Genomic DNA, 24,397 nt, shown 5'->3' with positions numbered 1-24,397 from the left:
AAAGTGTTGTAAAAATTGTCTAAAACGACTACAAAAAGCTAGAAAAAGAACTAAAAAATAGTGGCAAAAAATGTTGCACACTAGACTCCTCAACTCAACAATTCTCTCCTAAATGATAGAGGTGTACTCTAAACCCTAGGGGGATTTTTCCTTCCTCAAAATGAGAAAAATACTAAGTGGATCCAAGCCTAGAGGTGGCTAATAAAAAAAAAATCCCAATCCCTTCCCGAGACAGAGTCAACACTCCTGGAAAAATAAAAAAAATAAATAAATAAATCTAGAAAAAATGCAAGGTGTGGGTTTTGACTTGAAAAGTGCACCCGAATGTATATAAAGGCCTGAAAAGTGCATTGGGGAGCATAGGTTTTGGGCCAAAAAGTGTGTTATGTTCTTAACTCATCCTCTCAGCAGATCTGCTCTAGATTGTGTCATCCCCATGCACGGCTAGTACCTGTGACTTGCAAAAAGATGTGAAAACCCAACGTAAACATAAATATTCTAGAAAATAAAAGAAATCTAAAAATAGAAATTAAAATTGAGAGAAAGAAGAAATCTGGAAAAAACACTGAAAATTGTTGAAACAACAGTCACCAAGGTTCTGAATTGCTACACCAGTGGAGTCACCATTTGTTAGTATGAAAATTCTTAGCAAGTGTACCAAAAATGTCTCACTTAAGTCATTGGTGGCTAGTGACCCTAACAGCAGAATATGGTTGTGTCTATACTTCATATCTGCAGCAAAATGTTAGAAAATACCTGCAGAAGAATATATTATGCAAACAAAAACATATAACAGCAAAAATATAAGTGCAACAACCCAATGGATAATGTAAATGATCAATTTTATTAATAAATAACAATACACATGATGAGGAGAGATTATAGACTTGGATCTGTAGATCTCCCCTTGTGGGATGGATCCTTCTTAAACTTACACTTCAGCAATATTATGCTCTCTCTAAGTGGTAGTATAGAATGGGGAAAAGGAAACTAAGAGTGTTTGAACTCAAGTGGGAGATCAAATGTCATGAGATGATAATGGGGACGATAAGAATGATTATGGTGAAGAATGGAGAGAAAATCCTTTATTTATAACAAAATATTGAGATAGATTGAGAATTAGAAAATAATAAAATATTATTGACTAAATCAAAATCTAGCTATTGTGAATATTTTATTATAGTTTTTGAGAGAGAAAATATATTTAAAATGGTCAAATATATTTATTTAAAAAATAGTTAAAGTAATTAACAAATAAAAATGATTTATTAATTACTTTATGAAGACTAAGTCAAATGTGAATTTGAAATAATTATTAGATAATGATTTAACAATTATGAAGATTAAGTCAAATGTGAATTTGAAATAATTATTAGATAATGATCTAACAATTATCTCATGAGGAAAATAGGGGATAAATATGGAATAACCCCTAAATATGGAATAATAAATAAATAATGATTTATTTAATTATTACAAGATGATTAAGTTAAAAGTGATTATCTTTAGTCTCAACATTTGGCAGCTAGGTGTCACCCTTTTGCCAGGTGGATGCTTTTTCTGATGACTGGGCAATTACGGTTAAGTCTGTGTTTTATGGTTATGTCTATGCAATGTCTAAGATGTTTTTTTGTCAAAACTGATAACCCCTGTGTGGGTTCTTTTGATTTCATGGACTGGTTTCCCCTTTGTTGGGGCAGTCAAGGCTAGACAGTCTTATTTTGTGATGAACGATGCTCAGTACTATTGAGGCCATGCCTCACTGTAATTACTTTTTTGTATCATATTAATAGAACAATCTTACTTAGAAAAAAAAAAAAAAAATAAAAATTAAAAGTGATTAGAAATAATTATTTTTAAAGAAAAATAAATAAATAATTATTTATTTAATTATTCTCATGGGGTTTTTTGGATTTTAATGAGAAATAATTTAGGAAAATGGTTCACTAAATTATTTCCTAGGGTAAAAATGGGTTTTACTATGGAGAAACTCGTTATACATGGTGTATTTCGATCAACCTAGTAAAAAATGGCTAGGTGAACATTTTTAAATGATAAAAATTAGATATTAATTTATATGAATATAAACCATAATTTACATGGTGTATTTTTATCAACCTAGTAAAAAATGGCTAGATGAACATTTTTAGATGATAACAATTAGATATTAGTTTATATAAATATAAACCATAATTTACATGGTGTATTTCAATCAACCTAATAAAAAATGGCTAGTGAACATTTTTAGATGATAACAATTAGATATTAATTTATATGAAAATAAACCATAATTTATACCTATATAACTATGTTAAATAATGATATATTAAGTAATATTATACTAATACTAATATTATGTTAAATAGTAATAGATACTAACTAATACCTAAGTAAATCATTATATAATAGGTCTAACATAATACTAAATATTATTTATATACCTAAACTAATTTAATTAATATAATGAATCTAATAATATATTTAATTAAACTGTCTTAATTTTTACTATATACAATCCTAACATAACCTATGATTAAATGCTAAATCAAACATATACAACTTACCATCCATAATATACTTTTAAATATTATTAATATAACACTAATTACATTAATTAACTCTGGTATATAAAATTATGTATCAATTCATTTAATATTAAATCTAATTTATTACTAGACTTTACTATTATAATATTATGTTATTTTATTACTAAATATCTATATGTTAATTCTATAAAGTAAAACAATTATCTACCTATTTTAATTGCATTACCTAAATTGATATAATAATACAATTAATCTAATACTAACTACTAATTAATAGTTAAATGTTTAAAAAATTACAAAATGTCTTAAAATGTGAGATTACATATAATACAAATTTATATACATAAATTTTACATTGCCTTGTGATTGATCTTTAGTAATTTGAATAAGGATTAAGAACAAATCAAGAAGGTTGATTGATATGAAAGCTCTCTCATACCACCAAGAATCAATATGTTTGCCTTTAAGGAAGAGGATTTTATGGAAAGTGGAAATGTAAATGCAATATAAATTCTAGTCTTTATTAAGAGTGAGATGCAAAAAGGGATATGGAAAAGGACTTTATGGAAAGTGAAGATGTAAATGCAAGCAAATCTATCTTAATTGGGACGGAATATGAATTCTATCTTAATTGGGACGGAATATGAATTCTAGTCTTAATTAAGAGCGAGAAGCAAAAAAAGGAAAAGGAACATAGTTACCTGAAATTTAAAATAGGAAAAATGCAATAGGTCAAGAAAATAGTTTCAAGACCAATTTCTTGTTCGAGCAGATACACACAAACCAATATCCGATAAATAATTAACAGATATCCACATATAAACATTTCTAAATTGAGGAGAAACGAATTCGCATTAAAAACAAAATGATCATGTCAAATGTAGTTCTAATAGCATGACGTACATTTCTAAATTCAGGAAGAACCAATTCGCATTAAGAACAAAATGATCATGTCATACTACAGATGTAGTTCTAATAGCATGACATACATTTCTAAATTCAGGAGAATCAAATCCGCATTAATAACAAAATGATCATCTACATCTAATAGTATGACATACATTTCTAAATTCACGAAAAACAAAACTGCATTGAGAACAAAATGATCATGCCACAATATAGATGTAGTTCTAATAGCATGACATGTGTAATGCAGGGCACCTATTAAATGGTTTGATAGCTAGCAGCCTAAAGTAATAAAAAGTTTATTCCTATGCAGGATTCAGTTTCAAATTCATTACTAGTTAACCATTCAGTTTCAAAGTCATTACTAGTTAACTTTACAAGGTAGCTTGACAAGATTCTAAATGAGCATAAATTGTGAACATTCAACAGTAGTACTAGAAATAAACAATTATACCAATAAACAAGAATGAAACTTGAAACTGAAAATTTTATTAGCAATCAACCGAGCAAAAATAGTACTTCACTGTTGATTACATAAATAAATAATGTCAATATAAAAAAAATTGAACCGAGTTCCTGGAATAGCAGAGAATTACAATAGTGCAATTCTTTTGCTGCATCTAGACTCAATCTCTTGTCAGCAGAAAAAGGCTAAACTCCCATTACAATAGTGCAACCCAAGTCAAGATTTCCTCTACAAACAGGTTGTGCTGCAAAAAATCTTTCTATTCCCTCGTCCACTGTGGATTTGAATCTCGTTTGCCCGTTTATAAAAACTGGTTTTATAAATTACAAATCGATTTTTTCTCCCCTCCTGCAATGATTTATGTTTTCTTTGTCTGCGCCTGATTGGACCATCGGATTGAAACTTCAACAGTTCTTGTAATTCAACACTTATCTGACTATACATGTGAGACCCACCTTGTTGGTCAAGATTTTGTATGCTTGGGCTAGATTGGCAAGCCTTCCCTGATGCCAGCGTATGTTGGGGGCTGCGTCAACGATGAATCCTATGTTTGAAATGATTTAGATTGTGTCGAGATTCGCAGACCATTGTTCTTCAAATCACCATCAATTTAGTTGTTCTACTTTGCTCCATGCAGAGTCCAATTGATATTGAGAATCAAAATGATTTTATTGAGCATCGAATCTGGAGAAGTTTGTGCACCCACCGAGACCACCATCTCTGTGGTAAAAAATCTCATCATTTCCGCGCCATGATTTCTATGTGCGCATATTCGTTGGAATCATCTTTTGACAGATCAAAATTGACCTGGAACAATCCAATGGCGAATTTGGCCATTCAGGTGCGAAGTTTGAGGTGGATTCATATGAGGAATTTCTATTGGCGCCCATTGTTATGCGTTGTCTTTCCAGAATTTGTGCCAGCTCTCAACAATCTGGCAATATACGAGGATTCTCCACTGGCATCGACGTTCTTCAAATTGTGCGTGCGCCATGAAAAATTGAAAGTAAAAACAATCAAAGTTATTTATTTTTGTAAGTGTGGTTCACGAATACTGGGTGCCAAACAAGCAAATTAACCTAAAGGATCTATCTGACTGCCAAACAAGCAAATTAACCTACAGTATTTATCTGACTGCCAAACAAGCAGGGTCTAACTTGAGATTTGACCCCTTAACCCAATTAACAAAGTAAACCAACAGAGTCTAACCTCAAGAGATTTGACCCAGTAACCCAATTAACAAAATACTTAACAACTAAAACTCAAATAAATGAACTAATCGTTAGACTTAATCAAAATTAATTTCAATGTCCAGGAATTTCATTCAATCTGTAATCGTGGGTTGATCGTAGTAATTCTGTAATTAGGGATTGACAATGCAACTTAGGCACCATCTAAGTCGCATTTGGTGACGGGGTATATTTAATAAATATAAGTGCATGCATTAGGTGCTTGACAGGTAGATATTGTCTGATCGCATCGTAGTTGACCATGAAACCCACCACACTAATTGGTGATCGATGTGGTCAACGTGGCAAATACTGTTCAAGTGTGAAATACGTGTTATAGATTTGAGAGAGCGTGGCACTAAGACAGGAATAGCTAACTCACATTAAGGTATGTGAGTTGGAATGTTTCCGATGGTTCACCGTGATTGTTCCACGTAAGCTTGGATGAGGAATGCCCGGGGATCATTAAAAGGAGGACCAGGCTTGAAAAGAACTGGGCTCCGGGCTTTCGTGGAGTTAACGAGAAACATGAATGAAATGAAATGATCTGATATTTTAAGGTCCACAAGACTAAAAATAGTCTATGAGACCATTAGTTCCTTATTTTTCGCTCTTCGCAATTTAGTCTTTTTCCGATTCAAAATGATGATGAGCTAACCCAACCTTCCAACAATCCCCTCGCTAAAAAGACAATGCCAAGAAACTGATGCTAACATGTTCTCATAACTTTCTCTTATGTCTTTGAATGCATCACATTCCAAAATGAAATGTTTTTCCGATTTGTTTTTCCGATTCCATAGCCCCAGACACAGTGAGGAGGTCAATCAATGTGTTACATTGAATGGGTACACATGTAATTTTTTGTTTTATAATATATATTTAATATTTACAATGAAAATGTTGTGTAATGTATAATTTCATAAATATACTATTTTTTATTAATATACTAGTATGCATAATTGTTTTTGTTGTTGTTGTGTCGTATATATATATATATATATATTAGTTATATATAAAAAGTTAAAATGTAATTGATTTATAATTATATATGTGTGTGTGTGTTTTTATCAAAGCAGGTGTCGAGAGAAGTATATGAGATAAACAACCAATGTGACTCTACATGCAATGTGAAAGTGATGTGGTAACTGAAGGTGTCACATCACTCTCTTGTAACCATCAAAAAAGTGTTGTCCTAAAAGCAAAATGTAGCAAAGAGGTGTCAACAATCCAACAAGCAAAGTGACAATCATAATGGTCATAACAAAGCATAAGAAAGAAGGCCAAAAGCCAAGCAATAGTAATCAAAGAAGTCATCAGTCATTAACATGATCGATCCTTGAAACTCTCAAAAGTGAAGCAATAAAGCCTAGAGAAATCATAAGTCATCCAAACACCCATAAAGAAGGGAGTTTTCCAAAATGTGGGGTAAAAAGATAGCAAACAACCTAATGCAAGGAAGGAGTAACATCAACCAAAATTAATAAAAGGTCCCTACATATTTTTGTGTGGAAAAATTATGGTGGGGTTGTGGCCACAACAGGTCCTCACATGAGAGAACAGGAGATGATGTAGATCGGATCCTCCTGAGACATTCTAACCTCTTTGCATCCCTTTAAGACCACAAACCACATTCAAGTGAAGTGCATGTATGTATCCCCAAGGAGGCAAAAGCACCTCCTTTATATAGCCTTTTCAAGAGGCTCTTTAAGCCCTCTTAGGCCGACTTAAGCAAGGTTCGCTGACTTGTCTCTTGGAGCCTTCTAGACGCTTCTAATTCACAAAATAATATTTGTCTCTTTGATACAAGTGCCGAATAGGGTCTTTAACAATGTAACAATGACCTTCGACTTGTAACCAACCCTATAAGCATACAATGGATGGTTCAACCTAATGACCATTGACCCAAGCATGAAACCCATGCTTTATAAATAATTTCCTTTTGCAATTTTCTTTCTTCTTTTGATCCGTACATAGAGATTACATCATTACATGAGTCAAATGAGAATTATAAAGACCAAAACTAGTTACATTCTTCAACACTAGACTGACTTGAAAATCATTTTTCTGTACAAGAATACCTCCCGATGCTACAAAAAGATCAACATAAAACCATTCCCTCAATCCATTCAAATCTTTTCTTACCTTGAAATTTCCAATGGCATCATTCATAGAATCCCATTGCTTATCATATTATAATATTTTCTATTTTCCCATAGTGCATTTCATATCAAAGAGATAGAATTCCCCTTCAATCAATTGATTGGTGAGTCTATGTCTCCATATGGTGTAATTAACGTTTGAAATTACATGAAGTTCAACCTTTTTCCAAATGCTTGTTGCAATTTAAAATATGTTTGTAACATAAATAGACTAGCACTTGTTATTACACAAAATAACGAAACAAAATATTACTTATATGTTGCATTTTGGAAGTTTATGGACAATTGTCCTTAAAGTTCTGTCATCATTCCTATGATTTTTCACATTTTCTTCTATATAAGCAAATAACTCTTCAGAATGTTGACAAAAAATTGTGGTCTACTAAAAAGAAAATTAACTCCAATTATCAGAAAATTAACTCCAATTATCCTGATAAGGTATAATCTTCAATTTTATATTGTATAACCGTTGTAAGCTATGCCTCTTATCGTAAATAGTTAGTCTATTCAATAAATATTTCATTCATGGAGCAGAATTGCTAGTTAATAGCTTGTGGTTTCTAGGGTTGATTAATAACCTCCATATATTGATAATTTCATTCATGGAGCAGAATTGCTAGTTAATAGCTTGTGGTTTCTAGGGTTGATTAACAACCTCCATAGCATAGATGACACACAACATGCCTTCCAATTTCTATAAGCATGTTTCAAGGCATTAGTCCTTTAAATGTCTAATTTCAAGGTCAGGCCCTCTCACAACAATAGAGAATACACTTTCTATATAGTTCATATTTCCTATTTATCGTGATGAGTTCTACTATCCAATGAGAATGTTAATGTATTTAGCAGCTTGTCCAAATACCCATGAGACATGTTAAATGCATGGAAGATGTAGCATTTTTGGCTTTGGAAGATGTTGTGTGGATGCTTGCTAACAATTCTTTTCTCCTCAAGGGTACTTCAATTGGGCTTTTGCAAAAATATTGCAACTCAAACAAAAATTCACAATGCAAAGCTGAGAGGCTTGCTAAAACTTGTCCTGCAATTTGACATTTTGTTATATCTCCATTGAGAATGCTTGCAATCTTGATCAATGTTAAGATGGGATGGAATTTTGATTTGCAAATGGAAGGTCAATCTAAAACATGCACTGTGAAGGCAACTATATTAAGAGTTGAGACATTTATAAACTTCACTATTTCTATAACTTAAAGAAAGCTTGGTTTATATTACATGAGAAGTGCTCAGGGTCATTGAATAGAAAATGGTGTCTTTCATGCACGTAATTTATCTTATAGGAAACTTAGTGGAAGGGGTGGGTTTAGTCTTCAAACATTTAACATCTCCATTATATTCTCCTCTCTTCAACTCCAAATCAAAGTCATTCATTTGTTGAGTTAGTGGGAAATAAATCAAAGTCAAAAATGTTGATCTTGGGTATGATAGGAAGCACTTACATAAAAAAACACTGCAACATGCATCTCAAAATGAACAGAGTTTTAAAATGTGTCAAAATGAGAGGAAAAACTCTCATGTTTAAAAATATATCTTGCCATCCTTATTTAAGTAAAAAAATTAAGGGATGTAATAATCGTTTTTGAAAAACAATACTTTTATAACTAATAAAACAAGAAAAACGGAAACTTCGTTCTTGCGAACGATGGAGTGGCAGGAACACATGCCTTGTTCAACAACAGAAATGGTACCAGCAATTTATTGAATAATTTTTTTATGAGTTTAAAGTTTTTTAAGACATGGAATTAAAAATATCCTTTAAAAAAAGATATAAAATTATCATAAGGAATATTAAGGCCCTTGAAACAAAAATGGAAATGAATTCAGTGCCAAAAAGCTTTTAGTCTTCTAAACAAGGCACCCAGAGGCAAATTATCAGTTCAATCATTTTGAAGGATGTTTTATAGTATAAAGACACTTTAGCTCAATACTCCAAGCTTAACCAGCACTATGTTTTGAATCTGAATTGCCTCTGAACTTGAATTGCATTCATATCCTTCTATGACAAATCTCTGTAATAGTGATTGTATTAATGTAGATCAAAATCCTCCAAAAACAGGTATATCAACGTGATATAGTATGCTTGTCTTTGAGAAAGCATCACAAAGACAACCACCACAAATTACTTAAATACTTTGCCAAAATAATCAAAATGACTGTTTAAGACCCACGTCTAATGCTATTCATGTTTGATGTCATGTTGGAGATGTCCACACAGCACAAGATACGATTAAAGCAGCGTAAACAATCAGTGACAACATATAACCATTTTGCAAATCGAGACATCCGTTGATACATCTGCTTAAATCTACAACATTCTATAAGCACTGGCAGTTATGATCCATGTTCTTAAGAATCAAATTTGATGAAATAGGATGAACATTTGCTTTTCAATCCATAACTATCAGAATGTGCATAACTATCAATCCATGAGTATGTTCTCTTTGTAGAGAACTCATTTTCAAAAAGGTGCGGTACAACTCATTCCTAAGCATAAAGCACTCTGGTGACTATCCGAAATGGATCATTGACAAAGAAATGGCTTCTTCTATATGTTCAGGTTAGTGCCTAAGATGCAGGTGAATGACCGCAACCCTTTGATAAGCCTCTCCTTCGTAAGTATAGTCAAAGCCCTTTATCAGTGCCCAGGGAGGTTCTGGTGTACACGAAGATAAGGAGCAAAGTAACACAGAGCTTATCTCCACACACATCAAAAAAAGAGACTAACAGCATAAAGTGCACACAGAGCTTCAAGTCACGCAGAACAAGAGGTATGCAGAGCTTTGAACAAGGCTTTGGGACAAAGTATTGTGTCCACGCTTTACATAACAGAAATGAGTGTAGATGCAAAACCTTCGACCGTGCAGAGGAAGGTAGAGTCAAAGAAGAGTTTACGTCCACACTCCACAATCAAAAGCAAGGGGAGAAAGCCTAAAGCCAAAGGCCACATAGCTTATGTGGTAGGAGAAGCTTACAGCAGAAGCCACCAACAAGAGGTCACCATGTGGCCTATCAAAAAAGCTTAAAAGGCCATCTCTTGCTTAGAAAAGAAAGGTGACATCCCTGGTTTGTTACTCAAGTGGTTGGAAGCATGGTTTGTTACCCCATCCATCCAGTTTCAATTCCACAGGACATGTTTGGCCCATTGTGATAAAGCTCGAAGAGTAGGTGACCCTTGGGATAGATCCCACACCAGCGGGGTCAGGACGTCTTGGCTCTTGCTAAGCCATAAGTTATTGGTATATCTGGCTTTCAGGCTGTTGCATATACTTTGGTGTCATAGTGACAGCTGGAAGGTTTGACCCTGGGCCTTGCCGAGGTTACTCCAAGTTACTGATTTACCATGGTAAAGGAAAAAAAAGGATGGTGACACCTTCACATTCTGCCCTCTGCACCACACAGAAAACCTGCACAAACCCAACGACCATGTGACCATTCAATGGTCAATCAGAGGTTGCCACATGGCAAGTCAAGCAAAGCCCTGCAAGGCCATTTAGTGCAGCAGAAAGAGCGAGGCATCCAAGAGGAACCCACAACAGTTCCTAAGTCTCTTGGCCTTCAAGGAAGGGAGGAAAACCAACACGGAGGTAAGAAAGAGGCCATAGGACGATGAACAAATGGGGGGCTTGTAGAGTTGGCATGAGTAGCTTAAAAGCTTGGGGTCTTGACGTTGTAGCAGCAGAGAGACTATGGACACAGGAAGAAATATGTTACTAGACCATATGGATGAACAGAATTTTTAGCATGCCTACAGGAAATAGAGTACCTCTGAGATTGAAAAATTTTAAAAAATAAGGTGATGTGCAAGGCACAGCCAAAGAGTAAGAATACACAATCTCTGTAGTGTATAGCTTTTATTTGTAATAATTCCTGATAATAAAAAGAGCGAAACAAAAATCCCCCAGGGGCAGCTCAATTGGCGATGGCTGTGAAAATGAAGTGTTAGGTACCAAGGGGTTCGAGGTTCATATCCCTCTAATTTACCCGTCCACAGAAAGGGAATACATAGGCACCTAGAGGTTATAGTGGTAGTGGTCAGAATCAACCCCATGTCACGCGAGTACAAAACCAGCACAATTGCCAGTTCCTCTAGTCACAAAAAAAAGAGGAGTCAAACAAAGGTGACTTCTTGCTAGTTTTCCCGAAATGGGTTTTTCAGTAACATCTGTGTTGCTGCTATGTATGTTTGTTTTCTTCAGCACTGCTTTCTTCATTTAATATGCAAGAAAATTTAATACAGAGAAACTGCACGCTTAGAAAAACAATTTGATTTCCATAAAATTGATTAAGGTCCGTACTAGTGAATGGACTCAGCCTTATGCATCTGGTGATGCAGGAATCATGCCATAGAATTGGGTGATAAACCTGAATCAGGCAATATCGCTAATATCAAAAGATGAAATAATTAACATTCAGGCAAAACTTCATAGTAAAACTGCCTGCAAGAATATCACAGCAAGAAAGAGATTCTCTTTCAAATCGTAACACAATCTATTGTTGATATTTCCCATTGCAGGATATATCAAAAGCAAAGTCAGCAGACGACCACAAAAATGGATTTCTAAAAAGAATGTATGTTGTCTTCCCAGACAACCACAAAAATGGATTTCTAAAAAGAATGTATGTTGTCTTCCCCCATTAATTCTTCGAGCTCTATTATCTTCTCAACAAGTCAGTGGACAACCAGAAAAATGACTTTCTGAAACGATCGTATGTTATCTTTGCCCATTTATTCTTCAAGCTCTATTATCTTCACAACTGATGAGTCACCAACTTTTTGAAATACAACTATACGATCATGAGGCTTAATTATGCCTGCTGCTTTTCCATGATCCAACGCTATCTTCAATATAGACTCATTTGTAGCACTTGTAGTCTCAGCCTGCAGAATGTAGGTGATCATTAGAGAAAAGAGCATTGCTAGGCTATCGATCTTGTTTACTATGAGGTGAATGTGAAATGCAATGCCCTAATGACAAGAATACCATATTACAATCAGAATCGAACATTTTGCTTAGAGACATGAAAACGTAAAAATGCATTCAAATTATTTAACATATGTAGCCGATACATGAGATAAATTGTGGACCAAAAACACCATGTCAATTCAAATTATTAAAGGATTATGCTAACTAGAATTAGTGGTCCCAAGTATTACTGCAAGAGATTTAAAATTAGCATATAGTTGTATCATTTTCTTAAGATGCGACTGCATTATAAGTGGGTACAAATTACGATGATGTTATATATATATATATATGAATGATAAAATGAAGGTGAGAAACAGATCTTCAATAAAGTAGCACCGAATCATTAACAAATAATGTCCTGCATCGACGCAGAGTCTCGATAAAGCCAAAAAATATTCAGGTTATACAACGTAATACAAGTGATGGAGGAGGACACGTGAGGATTGGAGAAATGAAATTTTTAAGCACAACCAACTTGTCAACACTTCTTACAACACATTTGACGACACTGAGCCGACCAAGATGCATAATTTCACTTTATAAATTCTTTGACTTTCGAAAGGCAATAAAAGAAAACTACTGACTTGAAGAAAGAAACTTACCGCATGTTTAGGGTCGGCTAACATAGGAAAAATTCCTCTGACAGCAAGACACTGCCTTGCCTGCAATGATTTCAGTTTTCCATTAAAAATTTTGAACACGTGGGATATTTTCATAAGGAAAAGCAACAGATAAATACATAGAAAATTGAGCATTAATTCCCCATTTGCTTTGACTTCGATTTTTATTCAATTTGCAAGGATTTCATCCAACATGATATATAACAACATACATGAAAACAACATAGTCAAATACACCCACACATAAACATCTCATAAATTTCAATACTGAAAATAAAGCATAAAAATGTTAAACAAAAGACAGAATATCCCGCAAGGCCAATCTATACGTCCACTGTAAAACACAGCACTCCACCCAGGAAAGAATATAATCCAAGTCCAATAAAATCAACCAAGGGTAATAAAAATACTCTCACCTACCATTTAAAACTCCTACAAAAAAACATCAACAAATACCTAACAAATTCTTCTTAAACATGATAGAATGCCTTGTGATTATTAATGAAACCAAAATGCCCTTTAGTACTTTCATTTTTCTTCATACCTATGACCAATGCCCCCTTGTTTTGGGAATCTATGATGAAGGGAAACAAAATATGTCAATATATGATTAATTTGTGGAGGTTACTAGGTCATCAGGACCACTACAAGCATTGACTATTGCATGCCTCACCCAATCTTAATGGCATGACTTTCTGAACTATTAAAGAAATTTTAGGAAAAATACATCATGTAGGCAAAGCTTAGGCAAGAAGATCCAATATATCTGCATTGGCTCCCATCTTGAGAGAATCTACATCCTTCCTGACAATTCTGGCTGAAATATCGATAGCCAACTCTGATCTAAAAGTTGCGATTACACCCAAACAAAAGGACTTAATATCCCTGTTAAAAGTTACATGATATTTTATTTTCTGTAAAGAGGAGATGCTTGTCAATCTTAAGGCATCCCAAATGCTTCTACTTGCCATTCTGGTCATCCATCTGTCCCTAATTATGAGTATTTTATAAGTTATAACTAGCATAGAATCATCTTAACCACAGATCTATTGTTATGCAACCAGCTCACAAAAGAGAATAAAGAGATAGATCAACGACTTCAAAAGTAGACTATTCGAGGGGGCAACTTCCTTTACATTACACAAATGAACAATTCTTCAATGATACAAATGACAAGATTTCCTGTCTATATATAGAAGTCTAAGGGGTCACAATATAATCAGAGCCGACATAACAATAATAATGTAAGGGCACAACAATAACAATAGTGTGCTTCTGTGAGGCACAATAATAACAGTATGGAGACAACATGGGCACAACAATAACAATAAGGGGCTACAATGACAATAATAATAAGAGAATACACTAGTATTATAGGGTCCTAACATGCCCCTCCTTCAAAAAAGTGTTGTCTTCAACACTTGAGTAGTTCTAAATGCTTCTATATAAAATTCTCATCCTCCCATGTGGAATCTTCAGCGAGTAAGTTTTTCCACTTGATGAGATACCCTAAAATTGATTGATTTCGTCGCTGTCGAGTTCTTGTTTCTATGACCGCTTCAGGTCCCAATATGGTTTTTCTTTCGTCGTCAAGTTCTAGCAATATAGTTTGAATTGGGAGTTTGTCACCTATAACCTTCTTTAAGCATGAAACATGGAAAACTAAGTGCACTTGAGAAGATGCAGGAAGTTATAATTTGTATGCCATAGTACCAATCTTTTGCAACACCTTGTACCGACCATAATACTTTGGTGATAATTTATTATCCTTCTTAGCCTGCTTGAAGAACATTTGTTTGTATGGTTTTAGTCCTAGAAATACCTCATCACCTACATCAAAACTTCTTATGTTGCGATGTTGATCTACCTGTTGTTTCATTCTATTCTGCACCAAAGTGAGGTTATCCTTTAAGAGTTGTAGAACTTTCTGCTGATGCTCGATGTGATCTTCCCCTGCTTGAACCTTAGAATTTTCTCTTAAATATGATGTGATGGACAGTGGATGATATCCATAAAGTGCCATAAATGGGGTCATTTTTGCCAGAGGTGACCATTTAACCCATTGTGTTTGTTTATCAGATACAAAGCAACGAAGATATCCTTCCAAACATTTGTTCAAATCTCAATTTGCCCATCAAATTGAGGATGATAAGATGCGCTATGAGCTAACTAAGTACCTAGACAAGAACATAATTTTGTCCAGAAATTTCCAGTGAAAATAGGATCTTTGTCGCTTAAAATAATCTTTGGGTTTCCATGTATCTTTTGAATTGTTTCCATAAATGCAGTAGCAACTATACTGGCTTTAAATGGATGAGATAATGCATAAAAGTGTGCACACTTGGTAAGTCTATCAACTACCACCATGACAACACTCTTTCCTTCGAACTTGGGTAAACCTGTGATAAAATCCATTGAAACCTCCTCCCAACGTTGACTTAGAATGGATAAAGGTTGTAATAGACCTGGGATCTTAATTGTCTCAACTTTATTTGTTGGAAAACCAAACATTCTGCCACAAACATTTTAATATCAGATTTAAGGCCATCGCAAAAAAAAACCTTCTTAACCCTGTGGTAAGTTTTTTAAAAATCTTGAATGCCCTCCTAAGCGAGAGGTGTGCAATTCCAAGAGAATCTTTTGTCTGAGTTGGGAATTCTTACAGAGGTATAAGCGATCTCTGTACCATAACAAATCATTTTTGCAGCTAAATGTATCAGATGTACTAGAATCTCGTTGTAACTTTTGAATGAGTGCCCACACTTCTTCGCCATTCTTCCATTCATCTCTTGCTTCGTTTATCCAATCTGGTTGGATAATAGAAATGGCACAAAGCAATGCTTCCACATCCTCTCTTGAGAATGCATCTGCAACAACATTTTTCTTCCCTTTTTTGTAGATGATTTCAAAGTCATAACCCAACATCTTTGTGACCCATTTTTGCTTCTCTTCGAAGGATAATCTTAGTTCTAAAAAGTATTTAAGGCTATCATGATTTGATTTTACCTTGAAGTGTCTTCTCATTAGGTAAGGACGCCATTTCTTAAGTGCATGTAGTATTGCCAACGTTTCCTTCTCATAAATAGCTTTGTGTAAATACTTTACTTTGATTGGATGACTTTCGAAAGCAATGGGTCTTTCTTCTTGCATTAAAACAACACCAATTCCAATTCCTGAGGCATCACATTCCACAATAAAGGTTTTGTGAAGTCTGGCGGAGCTAAGACCGGTGCTTGGCACATTGCCTCTTTAAGATGTTCAAAGGCCTTCATTGCTTCTGGAATCCAAGAAAATGCATCTTCCTTTAGTAATGTTGTTAGAGGTGTTGCTATTCTCCCATAATTCTTAACAAAATTGTGATAATACCCTGTCAACCTAAGAAATCCTCACAGATGCTTTCTGGATGTGGAGATTTTGCATTCCTTAATGGCTTTAATTTTGCTAGGGTCTACCTTAACACCTTCATGAGATACAATATGACCCAAATATTCCACCTCTTGTACTCCAAAGAAATATTAGGAGGATTTTGCATATAATTGTTTCACCTCCAATAGTTTGAGCACTCTGTCAACATGTTGAACATGATCCTTCCAAGACTTGTTGTAGATTAGTATGTCATCAAAAAATACTAACACAAATTCCCTAAGGAAGGGTTTGAAAATGGAATTCATCAAACCTCGAAATGTAGAAGGTGCATTGGTAAGGCCAAAAGGCATGACCAAAAAAATGACCCTCGTGAGTTCTAAATGTTGTTTTCGGAATGTCTTCAGTGTTCATTCTGATTTGATGATATCTTGAACGAAAGTCCAACTTGGTGAAGTAAATTGCTTCATGCAATTCATCCAATAATTCATCAATGACAGGAATGGGAAATTTATCTTTAATAGTGAGCTTGTTGAGCTCTCTATAATCCGAACACATGCGCCATGATCCATCATTCTTGTGCACCAATACTACTGGAGCAGAGAAAGAACTTTGACTAGGTTGAATTATACAAGCCTCTATCATTTCTGCAACCATATGTTCAATTTCACTTTTTTCGGCATAGGGATATTTGTAAGGCCTGATGTTTGGAGGAACACTTCTTGGAATCAAATGAATAGCATGATCATAATCACGAATAGATGGGACGCCTTTGGGAGTCTCAAATACCTTGGAATGATTATCCAAGGCTTTTTGGGGATCTGGAGAAATAGATGATTTCGATGTGGGAACCTCTAGCAAACATAATTGTGCAATTACGCCTCATTGTTCTTTCTTTAGAAGCTTTGTCATGTCGTTAGAGCTTATTATCTTTCCCGATTTCCTTATGATAAAACAGTGCGAAACACTCATTTAAAAGAATATTGAATGAATTAATTAACCAAGAGCAAAGAGCTCAATGATAATACAAAGATATTTACAATAATAGAAACATCAGGTTTCTATGTAGAATATGGAAACAAACAGTTTCATCTAAGAAACTGCTAAAAGAATAAAAATAGCAACAGCTAAAAGACTGAGCATTAAATACTAAGTAGAGATATTCTAATACCCTCCCTTAATGCTCAATCTATTTACAACACCAATAGACCCGCGGAATTTTACAAATTTATCAGGACCAAGAGGCTTGGTGAAAATGTCGGCGGGCTGCTCTGTTGTGGGAACATATTGCAACTGAACTGAGCCGTCTTCAACCAGCTGGCGAATGTAGTGGCAATGAGTTTCCACATGCTTTGTTCGTTCATGAAAGACTGGATTCTTGGCAAGTTTGAGCACTCCCTGATTATCACAAAACAAAGAAGTAGGCCCTGTCTGGAAAACATGCATATCTGCAAGCATACGACGAAGCCAAACTGCCTCACAGGATGCCTTAACTGCTCCCCGATACTCTGCTTCTGTTGAGGAGAGAGCCACTGCCTGTTGCTTCTTACTAGTCCAAGTAACAGCACCAAATCCTAGACTAAACACATACCTAGCTGTAGATTTACGGTCGTCAACCGAACCGGCCCAGTCAGAGTCAGTGTAGCCACTGAGAATAGGATTGGAGCTGCGAGTATATAAAAGGCCATAATCAGAAGTACCACGCACATATCGTAGCACCCGCTTTGCTGCTATCCAATGATCAGCTTTAGGAGCTGACATAAAGCGAGAAATGTAGCTTACTGCAAAACTGATGTCAGGTCTGGTAGCAGTAAGGTAGATGAGACTGCCCACTAATTGCCTGAATAAAGTTTCATCCACAAGGGAGAGGATGACTGTGCTGAAAGTTTGAGCCCTGGTTCCATAGGAGTCGTGGCCGGTTTGCAATCCTGCATTCTGAACCTTTCCACAAGATTTTTGGCATACTTGGACTGAGAGAGAAAGATCTGATTTTCAGTCTGCCACACTTCAACCCCCAGACAGTAATGAAGAAGTCCCAAGTCTGTCATCTCAAAAGTTCTGCATAGATCTTGATTGATCCCATGGATCAAATGTGCAGAGCTGCCAGTAATGATAAGGTCATCCACATAGACAACCACAAACAAGATATCATCACCAGTATGCTTGATATACAGGTTTGCATCAGATGGGCTCCGCTGAAAACCCTGATCTGTCAGGTACTGATCAATTTTCATGTACCAAGCCCGAGGAGCTTGTTTCAATCCATAGATTGCTTTAGCTAACCGACACACTTTCCGTTCTTGACCAGCAACCTTGAATCCTGGAGGCTGCGTCATGTAGACTTCTTCTTGAAGATCACCATTTAGGAAAGCACTCTTTACATCCATCTGATGAACTTTCCAATTGAACTGAGCTGCTAGGGCAAGAACAAGCCTTATGGTACTCATCTTGGCTGTAGGAGCAAAAGTCTCCTCATAATCGATGCCTTCCTTCTGTGAGAACCCTCGAGCCACAAGACGAGCTTTATACTTGTCTATGGTTCCATCAGCTTTGTATTTCACTTTATACACCCATTTGCAGCCTATGGGCTTTTTTTCGGCAGGAAGATCAGAAAGTGTCCAGGTGTGATTCTTCTGAAGACTCTGGAATTCGGCTTCCATAGCCTGTTCCCACTCAAATGTACCCTTAGCCTCTGAATAGGTTTGAGGCTCAAAAATACTGTGAAGGTTAGCCATAAGAGCAAAATTGACTGTAGACTGTTGTCTGTTCTTATGTCTAGAAGTTCTACCTTCAAGGAGCTCATCATCTCGGAGATCACCTATGGTTTTAGCCCACCATTTTGGCCGAAGAGAAGAAGAACCAATATCAGGAGTAGAGGAACCAATATCGGGAGGAGGTGGAGAAGGCTCAAGAACAATAGGGACAGCAAGAGGAGGATTAGCTTCTGGAGGAAGCTCAGATAGAGTATTATCAAATACTGATGCTACATCATCCCTCCCATCAGGTGGACTGACCGGAAGAAGAACACTGTGAGGCTGATCCTCAGAACGCTGCTCAGACGAAGAAGACTGAAAGAATCCTCTGTCTTCATCAAATACTACATCTCGACTGAAGCTAAGACGACCAGTGGCTATATCTATCAGTCTATAGGCCTTGTGATGATCACTGTAACCTGTCATCATGAGTTTCTGACTTTTGGGATCCAACTTAGAGCGCTTAGCAGATGGAATCCAAACATATGCAACTGAGCCAAATACTTTGAGATGACTGATCTTAGGCTTACGACCAGACCAAACTTCTTCAGGAGTCTTCCCTTTAACAGCCTGAGTAGGTGATCGATTAAGAAGGTAAACAGCAGTAAATACTGCTTCAGCCCAGAATTTGTTTGGAACACTCCTGTGTTGTAACATGGAACGAGCCATTTCAACAACCGTGCGGTTGCGACGCTCGACAACACTGTTCTGCTAGGGAGTGTAAGGTGTGGTTAATTGACGTTTGATGCCATGAATATCACAGAAGTTGGCAAAAGTTGAGGAACAAAATTCCCCCCCATTGTCGGTCCTAAGGGTCATGATATTACAACCAAATTCTTTTTCAACTAAAGTTTTAAACTTCTGAAAGGTACTAAGAGCATCAGATTTATTTTTTTTAAAATACACCCACATCTTTCTACTGAAGTCATCTACAATAAGTAAAAAATATTTGCAAGCAGTGATAGAAGTTGTATTCATAGGACCACAAATATCAGCATGAAGTAACTGAAGTACCTTAGATGCGCGCCAAGATTCTCCATTTTTGAATGAAGACCGATGTTGCTTTCCCGCTTGACAGGCGCTGCATACCCCCAACTGCTGAGTCTGAATATCAGGTAATCCTGACACAAGTCCCTCCCGAGAGAGCTGAGAGAGATACCGCATATTTAGATGTCCATATCGTTGATACCATAGAGTGCTGATGGGAGAGACACGTGCTGCTAGAGCCACTTCTGGAAAGTCACCTGTGTCAAGTAGCCTGTATAGACCATGGTCCTCTAGGCCAACAGCAACTGTTAGACTGGTCTCCCTGTCAATGATGGAGCACTTGTGTGCACTGAACACAACATCAAGCTGAGGAGAATTCCTCATAATCTGGCTGACAGATAGCAGATTAATCTCCATACCAGGAACATAGTATACATTTAGAAATATGAGCGTGCGTCCACCAGACTGAATTTGAACTGTACCCCTGCCAGCTACATTGTACTTTTCACCTCCACCAAATACCACTGAATCACTGAAAGGTGAGAATTCAATAAACCAATCACGCCTGTGAGAGAAGTGGCGTGATGCACCAGAATCAATGTACCATGCAGAGGAAGGAACATGTTCTGAAGACCTTTTAGCCATAAAGGCGTAAAAGGCAGAATCTGTCTGCGCGGAATGTTCTGCAACATTCGCTGTCTGATTTGGCCCTCCCTGTTTCTTCTGTTCAGAAGCAATCCTCTGTCGGCAATCTTTCTTCATGTGACCGAACCTGTGACAGTAATTACACTGCACACTTTTCTTCCTAGCAGGATCAAAAGACTGAGGAGAGCCTTTCTGCTGAAAAGACTGAGAGGACTGGTATTTTGCAGCAAATGCATTTTCCGAGGGCACTGATGAAGTACCACTACCAAACTGTTGTTTCCACCGATCCTGCTGCAGAAGTTTGGTACATAAATCTGGAAACTTCAGATCAACATTTGTGGTTGTAATGTTGAGTGTTTCTATGAAGTGTTCATAAGATTTTGGTAGACTCTTCAGAGTAATGACTACCATATCTTCTTCCTCCATGGTCCGACCAATGGCTTCGAGCTGATCTCGAATGTCTTTAATTTTGTTGAGATGATCCTGTAAAGACATATGTTCATCCATCATGATGGAGAACAACTGATTTTTGAGAAAAAATGCTCTGCTTTTGTTAGATGTCTCGTGCAGTTCTTTCAACTGTTGCCAGATTTCGGCAGCGGTCTTGCCAGAGGGAATCTGTGGTAACTGATCATCAGCGACAGAGAGCTTGAGAAGCATAACAGCCTCCCGATTTCGATCATCAAATTTATCTTGATCGGTACCAGTTGTACCGGGACGAGGCTCTTTGCCCAAAATGAGCTGATCAAGACGCCTGTATTCAAAAATGGTCAGCATTCTTTGTTTCCAAATGTTATAGTTGCTGCCATTAAAGCGTTGATTTCCTTCTAACATCAGATTGGTGAGCGTAACCATTTTCCCAAAGTTAATACAGAAGTCTGACACACAACAAAGTGTAGCTGCCTACTTAAAAATCTTCTTTCAAGATGACTGTACCAAATCTTAACAAATTATGTTGTGAAAGAAATAGGCTTGTACAAAAAAAAAATTACTCAGATCTGATCACGCCACTTTAAAGATGACTGTGATGCTGGTTTGATCACGTGCACTGATGATAACTGTGATGTTGATTTGATCCCACTTCAAAAATAACTGTGCTGCTATTCTGGTCCCACCGCTTCAAATAAAATCACAATAAACTTTAATCTAATTGCTAAGCAAACACGTGAAGCTGGAAAATACCTTTACGTGAAACTGCCGTCACGTGATCTGGAGGATCTCGATCTGTTGAAAACCCCTGATTTCTCAGCAAATAATTGGTGGCTCGGATCTCGTCCTGCACGTTTTTTTTTTTTCGTCTCTTTTTAGCTAATATATATACGTAGTGTGGGCACAATCGGGTCTCGGACGGACTCAATCTGGAGAAAACGTGAGCCAACGCTTCGGACGCAAACCCTTTGGCTTTGGTTCAGGCCCCTCGAGACAGTCAATGTAATACCACGGGACCAGTCACGTCGGGTTCACCACAGTCAATGTAATACCACGGGAGCTGATTCGTGCTTACTGTAACTTTGATTTGATTCGAGTGTGCAATTCCTTACTGATATATTCCCGTGTAGCTAACACTGATTGAGCGTCGGACATGTAGACTGTATTGCCACATTCCCGTGTGGCAAAGCAAATCGGAGGATCGATACAGCGTTCAGGTGCTTTCGCCGGTTTTCTCCTCGCAACTCGGGTCGAATTTGGTGCCGCTGGAAAGTGCCTTACTGAATTTGATATGTTTCGGGCGTGCCTCGATTCGAAGCTGGTCTGGTCCGATCTCTCAGATCACGTGTTCTAAAGACTGCTCCGACGATTGGCTTTCATTCCCCTCTATCGATTGATAGTAATTTTTGCCCTTTGCCGTTTTAGAACTTGGGCCCCCCGGGTTTCGAATCTTGGTTCTTCGAAGGCGTCGGCGGTCCTGCACGGCTTCCAAATTCGTTGATCGGGTGGCCACGAAATAAACAAGACTTCAAAACAAATAAACTGTTCACGATTCTGAGCACCGCCACAAAGTTAATTCCTCATAAAATGATAATGCAGGAGATGAATCCCTTTCTGTATCGAGATTGACGACTGTAAGCTTTTATCACAATGAGCAAAGCCGAGGCTAAGACTCAGTGAAGGCTACCTGGCTTACAGAGGGCTCGACCTTAGAAAGGAATGAAGGAACTCACGAGATTAGGATACGAGGAGGATAGCTGATCAAGAAATCTACAGACCCTGAGAGCAGTTTCGAAATGAACTACTGAATTTTTCAATCTATGAAAAATTATTTCGAAAAAAAATCCCTGTGCTCTGATACCATAAAACAGTGCGAAACACTCATGTAAAAGAATATTGAATGAATTAATTAACCAAGAGCAAACAGCTCAATGATAATACAAAGATATTTACAATAATAGAAACATCAGGTTTCTATGTAGAATATGGAAACAAACAGTTTCATCTAAGAAACTGCTAAAAGAATAAAAATAGCAACAGCTAAAAGACTGAGCATTAAATACTAAGTAGAGATATTCTAATATATGATACCCCTTAATTCAACTTCCTTTCCTTTTGAACACAACAACAATTAAATTTAAGAAACAATTCAAAAATTAAGGTTAATAAAAAAAAAAAAATCAAGAAAAGTTCTTGAAAAATTAAAAGTTATCGTACACAAAGATTGTAGCCATTGGACTCCTAATACAACATCAGCACCACCTATTGGAATGGAAAGCATTGGACTATTCAACACATATTCTTCCATGGATAGCTTGATATTATGGCACTTTCCAGAGCAATTTATGGTTCCTCCATTTGCAACCATCACTTAACACTCTGGTGTTGGATATAGGAAGCAATTCAATTCCCTGGCTATTTTACAATGAATAAAATTATGGGTATTACCTGAATCAATCAACACTTTTACATTTTTCTTCTTGATGTGTCCTATCTTGATAGTTTGAGGAGTGGTAATTCCGGCCAATGCATTACAAGATATGGTCGGGTTCAAGAAAAGTTCTTGAAAATTAAAAGCTATCGTACCCAAAGATTGTAGCCATTGGACTCCTAGTACAACATCAGCACCACCCATTGGAATGGAAAGCATTGGACTATTCAACACATATTCTCCCATGGATAGCTTGATATTATGGCACTTTCCAGAGCAATTTATGGTTCCTCCATTTGCAACCATCACTTGACACTCTGGTGTTGGATATAGGAAGCAATTCAATTCCTTGGCTATCTTACAATGAATAAAATTATGGGTACTACATGAATCAATCAACACTATTACATTTTTCTTTTTGACGTGTCCTTCTATCTTGATAGTTTGAGTGGTAATTATGGCCAATGCATTACAAGATATGGTCGGATTCATTTCTTCTTTCTCTAGGGTTTGTTCCTAGTGTGTATCCTCTTCTTTTGATGTTTCTTGTTCATTTTCTTCTTCCTCTTCACAATCTATGTAAAATAATTTCTTCTCAGCACACTTATGACCTTTAGTGTATTTTCTATCACAACTGTAACAAAGCCCTTTTGCTCTTTTTTCTTCCAATTGTTGTGGTGTCAACCTTGTAGGTTGTGGAAGGCTAGGGGCAACAACACTTCCATCTTTATAATTGTGAGTGGTAGGCTTCTTTGTTGCAATAATTTTGCTTTCAATTTTACTTGTCAACCTGAAAGCCTTCTCCAATGAATCAGGTTCCCAAAGGCGAACCTCGTGTTAGATGTTATCCTTTAAAGTCCCTATGAACACATCAATCC

General features: G+C 36.5%; 1 protein-coding gene across 1 annotated transcript in view; it reads right to left on the bottom strand.

The window, feature by feature from the left end:
- Nucleotides 1-11,673: 11,673 nt before the first annotated feature.
- LOC149217654 (pyruvate kinase 1, cytosolic-like) overlaps nt 11,674-24,397 on the bottom strand; it is a 99,317-nt gene continuing 86,593 nt past the window's right edge. Inside the window, exons 15-16 of the mRNA XM_089393026.1 lie at nt 12,894-12,953; nt 11,674-12,203 (exon numbers count right to left, since the gene is read on the bottom strand). Of these exons, the coding sequence (XP_089249152.1) occupies nt 12,051-12,203; nt 12,894-12,953 (213 nt within the window). The 3' untranslated portion in view covers nt 11,674-12,050. The remainder of the gene's footprint in view (nt 12,204-12,893; nt 12,954-24,397) is intronic.

This window comes from Pinus tabuliformis, chromosome 1_1 (assembly GCF_031772625.1).
Source record: "Pinus tabuliformis cultivar Carrire ecotype Pingquan chromosome 1_1, CPIR1, whole genome shotgun sequence".
In the NCBI taxonomy this organism is placed as follows: domain Eukaryota; kingdom Viridiplantae; phylum Streptophyta; class Pinopsida; order Pinales; family Pinaceae; genus Pinus; species Pinus tabuliformis.
The sequence above is the reverse complement of the archived record's forward strand: the minus strand, read 5'-3'. Positions and strand labels throughout refer to the sequence as shown.